Source organism: Vulpes vulpes, chromosome 15 (genome assembly GCF_048418805.1).
Source record: "Vulpes vulpes isolate BD-2025 chromosome 15, VulVul3, whole genome shotgun sequence".
In the NCBI taxonomy this organism is placed as follows: domain Eukaryota; kingdom Metazoa; phylum Chordata; class Mammalia; order Carnivora; family Canidae; genus Vulpes; species Vulpes vulpes.
In genome coordinates, this window is record NC_132794.1 from 444753 (window position 1) to 455302 (window position 10550).

General features: G+C 53.6%; 1 protein-coding gene across 11 annotated transcripts in view; it reads right to left on the reverse strand.

The window, feature by feature from the left end:
• The window catches only part of PCNT (pericentrin), a 103054-nt gene extending 93183 nt beyond the window's left edge, over positions 1–9871 (reverse strand). For 6 of the 11 annotated variants that reach the window (XM_025985473.2, XM_025985471.2, XM_025985474.2 and 3 more), the window contains exons 1-2: positions 9680–9871; positions 7351–7557 (exon numbers count right to left, since the gene is read on the reverse strand). In XM_025985473.2, the coding sequence (XP_025841258.2) occupies positions 7351–7557; positions 9680–9736 (264 nt within the window). In that variant the 5' untranslated portion in view covers positions 9737–9871. Of the gene's footprint in view, positions 1–7350; positions 7558–9106; positions 9227–9679 lie in introns of those variants that run through there. The other 5 variants (XM_072738484.1, XM_072738487.1, XM_072738481.1 and 2 more) reach the window with 1 other exon arrangement.
• Positions 9872–10550: the final 679 nt, after the last annotated feature.

Sequence of the window (10550 nt, forward strand, 5' to 3'; positions counted from 1 at the left end):
TGAGACAAATCTATGATTTGTCTTATTTATTCATGAGACAGAGAGAGGCAGAGACACAGGCAGAGGGAGAAACAGGCTCCCTGTGTGGAGCCCCATGTGGGACTCAATCCCGGGACCCCGGGATCACGCCCTGAGCAGAAGGCAGACACTCAACCACTGAGCCCCCACAGGTGTCCCTCAACAAAGTCATTTTCAGACAAAAAAAGAAAAGCCTAGAAAATTCATCAGCAGACCTGCACTACCCAAAAAACTGCTGAAAGGAAGTTCTTCAGGAAAAATGATACACGATGAAAAATAGGGTCTATACCAACACACAAAAGCCCTGGAATTGGCAGATAAATTGGTAAACATAAAAGATCACTTTCATTTTTTTAAGATATTTGTTCATTCATCCGTTCATTCCACACCCAGCATGGAGCCCAACATGGGGCTTGAACCCAGGATCCTGAGATCAAGACCTGGGCTGAGATCAAGAGTCCGATGCTTAAACTGCTGTGATTTCCATGATACCATACGTGGAAAAAAGCAGGATACAGAAAAGTATGTAATATATCCTGCTACTAAAAGCAAATAAATGCTAAAGAATATATGCACATATTTACTTTCGTTTTTATAATCGTAACAATAGGGGCCCCTGGGTGGATCAATCAGTTATGGGTCTCCCTTTGGCTCAGGTCATGGTCCCAGGATCCTGGGATGAAGCCAGCATCTGGCTCCTGCTCAATGGGGAGCCTGCTTCTCCTTCTCCCTCTCCCCCCAGCTCACACTTAACACACTCAGGCTCACTCTCGAATATTTTTTAAAACACAGATAAAGAAAGAAATGTAACAATAAGCAAAAAACTAAATAGTTAACTAGAAAGCAAGAAATAGTACATAAGGGAAAGGCATAGTCAAATTATCTGAATATGCTTTGACTTTATAGATTTAATTTTAGAACCATGTTGACGTTTTACATAATTGTAAAACAAAATCAAAACAAATGAAAATCCCTAAAACATGAAGAGATAATAAAACAAATAAATATAAATATATTAAGTTACCAGCTTAATCATACAAAGCAGAACTATCTCAAGTGACTTTAATATGACTGTGGAAAATATCTAAAGGACAAAAATAAGTACAAAGAAATGTTGGTGTTGGGGCAGCCCGGGTGGCCCAGCGGTTTAGCGCCGCCTTCGGTCCAGGGTGTGATCCTGGAGACCCGGGATCGAGTCCCTGCATGGAGCCTGCTTCTCCCTCTGCCTGTGTCTCTGCCTCTCTCTCTCTGGGTCTCTCATGAATAAACAAATAAAATCTTAAAAAAAATATATTGGTATTGTAAAACTATATATAAAGATTACCGGGTAATTATGTTCATGTTAGGAACATATATTTTTAATGTTAGAAATTTCAAACTTGAGTAAATTGCAACCTGTTGATCTGAAAATGTCAGTATTAACTCAACCTGTAGAACAAAACCCTAACTATGCACTGACATGACCTAAAAGCAATGAAACCCCTAACGTCCAGATCATGTTTCTGAAAACTCTTTCCCACTAAGAGGAACCAGGAGTCAGAGAAATGAGCGGCTACAGGCCTGGGGCAGGAAATACACAAGCTGACCTGCGACATTTTTTTCCCAAAAGCAAGGAAACAAGCCATCGTCATGACCGTGGAGGGTCAAACTAAAGATACTCTCCCTGGTCAAAGCTGGGAACATACAAACTGGACCTCGGGGTCACCAATCACCGATGAGGGGAGGCTCTCCCCACAGAACGTCACAATCCATAAGGAAGGAATGGCAGACCTGAGACGTGATTATCTTGTGGTCCTGGGAAATGACAGTTCTGGGCAAGAACCCACACCGGCCACGGGAGCTCAGGAGGACCTCTCGGGTGGACAAGTGCGCAGACTGGGCCTCAAGCCGCGACACCAAGCAGCACCAGAGACCACAGGCCCCGCGTGCCTTCCGACACAAGTGCACAATTACACGCCGGCTACCGCTGAAACCACCACCACAACTCTCAACCGCAGGGAACAAACAGGGCTGCTGGAAGGATGGGGGGCGGGGGACAGGGTCACTGGGGCACGGGCATGAAGCAGGCACGCGATGGGACGCGCACTGGGCGCTGTACACGGTGGATGAATCACCGACCTCTACCCCTGAGAATAACAGTACACGGTACGTTAACTTGAATGTAAATAAAATTCTGAAGGGGAAATTAATTAATTCTGAAAAAACCACCACCATAATCTGACCAAGCCTCTACTCTAGACGGAAGTGGCAGTTTACAGAAACTATAGCAGAGGGCCAGGGTGTCAGAGGAAGCTTCCCAACAACCCACGGGGATGCAAACAACAAAATCCAAACTGCGGTCCATTCTCTGGGATAAACAGCAGATTGTCCTGACAACCACATCACGAAGGAAAGGGGGAGGGATGTAGAGATCACAGGAATTCACTGCTGTGTGTGGAACTCCAGCCTTTGGAAACCTTAGAACAGACGTCTCTGAGAACCCAGTAGGAATAACACATGATGGACAGCCCCAGTGGCCCAGCGGTTGAGCATCTGCCTTCAGCCCAGGGCGTGATCCTGGGGTCCCGGGATCGAGTCCCACATCAGGCTCCCTGCATGCAGCCTGCTTCTCTCTCTGCCTGTGTCTCTGCCTCTCTGTCTCTCTGTTTCTCATGAATAAATAAATAAAAATATTTTTTAAAAAAAGGAATAACACATGGTGATTTTACATTTTTGGCTTATGATTACCATCAGCTCGTTAAAGTAACAACTCTATGATAAAACAGCTTTTGATGGCAGCCTGACCACTGCCCACCACGTGAAGAGCCAGCAGACACAGAGAAGGTTCTCTCTCCCTCATCCATAGCCACCAGACTGCAGAGGAGCTCTGCAGCCGACAGTCAGCTGGGCAGGACCACCGGCAGAGGAAAGATCAACACGTTCACAGACAACACATGTGGGATGCAAAAAAAAAAATAATAATAAAGAAAAAGAAAAAATTTAAGTGCGTTCCACTGTGTGTGGGGCCCAACACATACCTTGAACTCACAACCCTAAAATCCAGACCTGAGCTGAGGTCAAGAGTCAGACTCTGAACCGACTGAGCCTCCCAGACACCCCTGTAAGCAAGATTTTGCCTGAATGAACACGCACATCTTTCTAGAGAAGCCCACACATTTCATCAGCTTCTGGGTGTAAATCACGGCTTGAAGTAGGGAAGTAGTACTTATAATAAGTTATAAATAAAAAAAACAAAATGCTTTGCCGTGGTCATTGCAGGACAGCAGAGCCCTCGCACACCCCCTCCCGCACCGTTGCTCCCCCAAGCCCCTCAACCAGCTGAGATAACGCAGACGAACGGAGCTGCCCTATGTATGGAAAACTGGGTCGCAGCACTCAGCGTCTCCACTACAAATGGACTGAAGCACAGGCAGAGGTCTGCGGGCGGAGGGCCCCTCCCAGCGGTCTCGCTCACGCCAGGACGCCCCGGGCACCACGACCCGCCCCGGGCAGCGTGAGGCTCTCCCGACCGCCCACCCCGCAGACACCGCCCTCACCCAGGCGGGAAGATCACTCACTCCCCAGCCGGGGCGGGGAAGGCACCAGCTCAGCACCTGAAAACGACGAATCCACGAGGTAGGAGCAAACGCCCCGCCTTAGAACTTTACATCAAACATGACACTTCCCTTGAAACGGGCAAGACGTTAGCCGACTAACAGTGACCCTGACTAACAGTGACCCTGCTGGCGGGGAACGCCAGGGCACAGAGCCCTGCGAGCCGGAAGCTCCTCCACCCCGACCTGTCTCTCCACGACGTCGTCCTGGCTCGGATGCTCCTCCAGTGTGGACTCTCTAGCCTGAGCCTCTGACTTTCAAGCTGACTCTGATCCTCAGGCAACATGTTCTGTCCTTTAAAAGACAAAGGTCAAGTATTTCTCTCCTACTCTGAGCCCGTGAAGGTCACTGAGCACGCCACTCGCCATGGCGCCAATCAGCCTTCCACAGCCTTTCTCTCAATATGACCTTCAGATTTATCACATCCTCCCCCCGTTACGGACTGACTGGTGTCCCCCAGATTCCAGCCTCTGAGGAGGGGATTAAGGTTAAATGAACTCACAGGGTGGGGCCTGGTGTCCCTGTAACAGGAAGGTCGGGACACGTGGAGAACAGCGTCCACAGGAGAATCAGCCCTGCCCACACCTGATCTCAATGTCCAGCCTCCGGACCATGAGAGGACAAGCGCCTGCTGTGTGAGCCTCCAGCCTGCAGTATTTCATCACAGGGCCAAGCTGACCAAGACGCACCCGGGAAGCAGGTGGGGGTGCTGCTGTCAGAGACACCTCCGCATGAGCAAGCAGCTCTGGAACCGGGTGATGGGCAGGGGCCGCTGGCAGAGATGAAGGTGCCACAGGCCCTTCCAGCGAGGCCTCCAAGAGGATTGGAAAACGTGCCGTTGGGAGGCTGGAGCAAAGGTGACCGGTGGACGCACGTGGCCAAGAGCTTCGCTGCACTGTGCTCAGTGGGAGGCAGAACTTGCGAGCGAAGACGCAGGATATTCAGTGAGCAGGGGTGGCCTGCTGCTCCTTCCAGCTCAGGGTAAGACGGAGGGGAGGAACTCTGAAGAACCGCTAGCAAAGAGGGCCCAGAACTTGAAGATTTGGAATTCTCTGCAAAAACGGAGCATGTGCATTCTGCAGAGAAACCACGGGCGTGGCCGCGACTGCTGGCTCAGAGATCACTCCGGGAGTCAGCCAGTCACCAGCCAGGGCCAGAAAGGGAAGTGAAGTGGAGCTGACACCGGCAGACACTGCCAGTCTGCATCACAGGAAACAGGCAGGCAGGCTGGAGTAAGATCTTTCAGACTTCTGGGATTCTACAAACACGACCACGTGTTATCGTTCCACAAAAGGGAAGAATGACCCTCACAGTGATATGGGGCCCAGAGGCCATCGGGGGCTGCCACGCCCAGCAGGCCAGGCTGTTTCCTCCTGTTTCAGAAGATGGGGTCCTTTCCTCAAGCTCAGCAAGAGTGTCTGCCCAGGGGTCAGGGTGGGGCCTCCATGTAGGGCCACGTGGGGAGGCTGCAGCCTCAGTGGCCCTGAGGGCAGAGCATCCAGCCAAGGAGGATTATTTTCTTAGTCTTAAAATGCAACAGAGAGATGCCTGAGTGGCTCAATGGTTGAGCATCTGCCTCTGGCTCAGGCCATGATCTCAGGGTCCTGGGATCAAGTCCTGCTTCGGGCTCCCCACTCAGTGAGGAGTCTGCTTCTGCCTCTGCCTCTGCCCCACCCCCTTTCTGTGCTCTCTGTCTCAAAAATAAATGAAATCTTAAGAAAAAAAAAAACCAGCAGCAAGGCCTCTTCAAAGATGGCCAACTTAAAAAGAAAAGTTAAGACTGAGAGACTAGGGGGATCCCTGGGTGGCGCAGCGGTTTAGCGCCTGCCTTTGGCCCAGGGCGCGATCCTGGAGACCCGGGATCGAGTCCCACATCGGGCTCCCGGTGCATGGAGCCTGCTTCTCCCTCTGCCTGTTCTCTGCCTCTCTCTCTCTGTGACTATCATAAATAATTAAAAAAAAAAAAAAAAAAAAAAAAAAAAGACTGAGAGACTAAAAAAAAAAAAAAAAAAAACAAGACTGAGAAACTAACCCAGAATGGAGTAGACTGAGGTGGCAGGGCGCTGAAATACAACACAGAACCTTGGACGGGTAAAAGGGCAGTAGTGGGACAGTAGAGAAGATTTAAATAAGCTCCATCAATTAGCTCATGATATTGTTTCAGTGTCAAATGAAACATTATGATACCATACCGATAACACAAGATAGTAATATTTCAAGAGCCTAAGTGGAAGGTATCTACAACCCCTGTGCTAATTTTTGCAAATTTTTTGTTAAGCCAGACATTATTTCAAAGTGAAAAACTAAAACATGTAGAAGATTTAATTTAATATAAAAAGATTTCTCTGACTTGAGAGTAAAAATAAAATAAATAATCATAAATCAGGAGGCTTCCTCCTCAAGATGCCTAGGAGAGGGACGCCTGGGTGGCTCAGTGGCTGAGCATCTGCCTTCAGCCCGGGGCGTGACCCCGAGCCCTGGGATCAAGTCCTCCATCAGGCTCCCTGCATGGAGCCTGCTTCTCCCTCTGCCTGTGTCTCTGCCTCTCTCTCTGTGTGTGTGTCTCTCATGAATAAATAAATAAAATCTTAAAAAAAAAAAAAAAGGGCCTAGGAGAAAACATACAGAGAAGAGTAACATAGCTTTCGTTCACTGGCACAGCTGCAACGGAGACAGCTGCTGAGAACTGCTGCTCTACCCCAAGACAAGCACAGAGGATGACGGTGACCCTCTGGCCTGCAGGAGGAGAAGGGGTGAGATGGGATCGGCTGGCCAGATGCTCCCCAGATGAGGGAGTACAACAGTTAAGTCATCCAAATTTTCAAAAAAAAGTAAAAAATCCAGATGTGGTAAGGTATCATAAATTTAACTGCTGGCAATGATTCCACTTCTCCAGTGAAGCAGAACAGATACATGATGATTTTTCATCAAGTTCTGCCTCCAGCCACCCGTATTCCAGCTCATTCTAGCCAACACCTAAAGCTGCTCCTGCTCCGTGTACATAGCAAGGCCCCAAGATCCCACTCTAGGCCATCAGGAGGCCAGCGGGCTCAGCGCCCTCAATACCCACATCCACTAGTCGGCCACACCTGCCCCTGCAGCTCACGGGGCCTCAAGCAAAGGATGGTGGTGCCTCATCCAGCAAGACACCATTTGTGCAACACCTGCACTCATTCCCTCTTCATTCCACTCAGAGAGAAGGTAAAGAGCAAAGAACGATAAGCAGGCGAAGGAATACTATGGCTTCAGTGTGCAAAGACAAGCCTGTGAAAGGGGCTGACACGTACAGCCACACCCACACTGATAAAATTTCCAAGCAAGAACCTACGCTGACACTTGTCTTCAGTCAATCAAAATCCCAAAATCATAGAAGATCAAATCAGTCGGAGTGAAAACACAAAAATATATTCCCTTTTTGTAAAGTCAAATTCTTTTCCCACCTTTAATGGGCAAAAGCAGATCGAAGTCACACGGGTCACAACTAGAAGATAAGCAAAATGCTGGGGATCCCTGGGTGGCGCAGCGGTTTGGCGCCTGCCTTTGGCCCAGGGCACAATCCTGGAGACCCGGGATCGAATCCCACGTCAGGCTCCTGGCATGGAGCCTGCTTCTCCTTCCTCCTGTGTCTCTGCCTCTCTCTCTCTCTCTCTCTCTATCATAAATAAATAAATAAAAATAAATCTTAAAAAAAAAAAAAAGATAAGCAAAATGCTAAAGCACAGCGCTGAGGACACCTACCTGTGCTGCTCCTGCTCCGTCAGGGGTGTCGCTGCATGACGTGTCTCTGCAAACATCCCCTCCTCTTCCCAGGGGTCCACCATCCTCGGTGGCTACCGGGCTCTCCTCCTGGACAGGCGCATCGACAGCCGGGCCCTTCCTCTTCGCCGTCTTTTTCTTCGGATACGCACAGTCACCTTTTGTTTTTCTCTGTCGGAAGTGAGCAAGCTGCGCAAAAACGTAGAGAAATAGTAAAGGCAAAGATAAGTGAGAAAAAAGTAACAGAACCACAAAGCCAAGGAGCTGGTGGGGAACATGAGGCTCTGGGGCTGGCTCAGTGTACTCAGCCAAACCTCACCAGACCCACGTCAACCAACAGATCCCTGTCCTACAAACTCTGCCTTCATTAATACCTGCGATGCTAGCATTTAAGTTCAGAATTCTCTCTGAAGTCCCATAACGAGGACTGTTAATTATGCCTACATACGGACGAGAGAAAGCAATACGGCCAATTGGCAAAATAGCTTTCCTAACCCCTGGCAGTTTTCAGAAAAATACAACTGAAAAGAATACATCTGTTTAAAAGAATGATAGCTTAATCAAGACATGCCTAAGGTTTAAAACTACGTGAATACTAAATCTCTTTTTGCCCCCATTTCCCCCCAAATGAGGAAATATATAGCCTAGCCAAAACTTCCTAGCCATAGAATCTGAGGCAAGGTACAGAAATAGCAAAAAATTAATTAAGCCAGGTCAATCTAAGATCCTCCTTTATGGAATCAGATGTTCTATTTTTCATGACACAGCTCACCAATGCACCAGGGACCTCCACAGAATGTCACCCATCAGAAGACACAACCCAGCTCCGTTCAGCGCCTCAAACTGACAGGGTTTTGGACTCTGTCCACACACCGTCTCCCACTAAGGTCTTATTCAAACATAGGAGATCGAACATCGGCTGGTCACGAGGGGACGTCGGCTCCTTCAAATGACGACCGTGCTCATAAAAGCAAATGCATCTAAGGACCGCTTGTGCAAATGTAACAGAAGTGCTCACTTTCACAGACAGGAAAATCACATAAGGCCACTTCAGCGAGAAAATCCGTGTCTGCGGGACAGAGCCCGCCTTCCAAGCCAGCCCCACGTTCCCCGTCAAGCCCGTGCCGGGGTTCCCTCCCACATGGTCATGCCCGACTCTGGCCTGGGGCCTCCCAACAAGAGATGCCCGGTTTCATCTTGCAACAAGGTGACCCTTCCTCTCACCCCTCCATGCACCTTTACCGCAGGTGGGGGCGGGGAGGGGGGAGGGGGAGGAGGAACACAAGCCAAGTATTCAAATCCAGCTCCTCTTCATCTCTGGCCCGTGTCGGTGCCGGGCACCTGCCAGCCACCGCCTCCCTCTTTGAACCCCAGTCCAGGTCTCTTCTTCGCACGAAAGCTGCACAAGGCCACCCTGTCCCCTGCCTGTCGCCACAAGACGCTGCTGCCAGGCCACGGCCCGCTGCGATGGGCTCCTTCAAAGGATGCTCCTGCAGAGCATCTCCGGTGACCAGGTCTGTGTCAAACCCCAGGGTCCGGCCACTGCCAACCCCGACACAGCACCTTCACGCGGCTCTACCTGCCAACAGGTGACACCGACCCCGCGCTCAGCCCTGCCCCGCAGGGCCTGCCACCTGCCGCCTGCAGCTCCCAGGGCACCCACAGGCGCCTCGGTCAGGGGTGGGGCCCCGCCAGGAAGGCCAGCCCGGGGGGCCGCTGCAGCAGGGCCCCCCCGCACCTGGGCCCCAGAGAAGGGGAAGCGGCAGGCCCCGTGCAATGTCAACACTTCAGGTGCCCCCGCACCGACACTCCAAGACTTCCTGACGTTTAAAAAAAAAAAAAGCTGCATAATTCCAGGAACAGCAAAAATCTGCAGGTAGTGTCCAGTAGGAGGCGGCCGCGGCGCTAGCGGGGGGCGGGGCAGCTCCTGAGGCCACGCCCCAGACCACGCCCCAGACCACGCCCACCCGCCTAGCGTTTCCCCGCCCCGCGCAGACGCACCCCCGCGAATCCCGGCATGCCCCGCGCCCGGCCTCCACGCGCGGGAGCCCCACCCCCCACGCACGTCCCCAAGCCGGTGATTGGCTGCGGCCGCCACGGGGGCGGGGCCGGGCAGAGGGCGGCGGATTCAAGATGGCGGCGGTCAGGAGGCGGCTTCCAGCCGAGTCGGCGGGAAGGGCAAGGCCTTGGCGGCGGTCCCCGGCGCACCGCATCGCTCCTCGCAGGGGACAGCAGCCGTCGCCGGGACCTGCCCTTGGGAACCCGCGCTGGGACGGCGGGAGGAGGAGCAGGAGGAGGCGCCGTCGTTTACCTTCGCTCTCCCGGCCTCCACCTTTCTGCGCCGCTGCTCTTGCTCATCTTCGTCCATCTCCCTCCGGGGTTTCCCGCGGGCCCCCCGAGAGGGCACGGGGTCCACACGCCGCCGCCCTCCGCTCTATTTACACTCCCTCCCCCTAGTCCGGGCTCGCCCTCCCCCCGCGACAACTGTCACGCAGACGTGAGCTCGGCTCCGCCCCCTGCGTGCGCCGTCCGCCCCGCAGCCAATCAGGGGCGCCGTGGTCCTGCCCTCGCGCACGCGCAGTCGGAGCGGGGCGGCCCACACGGGACTCCGCCCCTGCCGGCCGCTGGCCTCCCATTGGCGGGATGAAGGCCCCGCCTCCCAGCGGGGCCAGTGGCGGGGCGCGGAGGCCTCGGAGCCCTCTGTGATTGGTCGGATTTGAAGAGGGCGTCGCTGCTGCGGGCGCGGGCGCGGAGGGCGGCTTCCCCGGCGCGGGCTGCGGGGCCTTCGGGCGGTCGTGTCCCCCGTCGGGTTTCCCCGGAGCTGTTGGTCGGCGCCAGGAAGCCAGGCCCGGGGCTCGCGGGCGGCGCGGAGGGCCCCTCGGTGGGCGGTGGCGGGAGCCGAGCTCCGGTTCCCCGGGCGCCGCCCCCGTGTGACCCCTGGACCGCGCTGCGGCCGCGCGGGGGGGCGGGGCGGGGCCTCTCCTCCCTGGGGACGCGCTTCCGGGCGGAGTGGGCACCGGCCCGCAGCCTTGACCCCGGGGTCGGGGGGGGAGGGGGGCCCTGGGGGGGGGCGGGCCAGGCCGCGGCGTCTGTCCGGGGCTCCCCAGGGACTGGTCCCCCCGCCTTGACCCCGGGGTCGGTGAGCAGGGGGGGCCCTGGGGGGGGGCGGGCCAGGCCGCGGC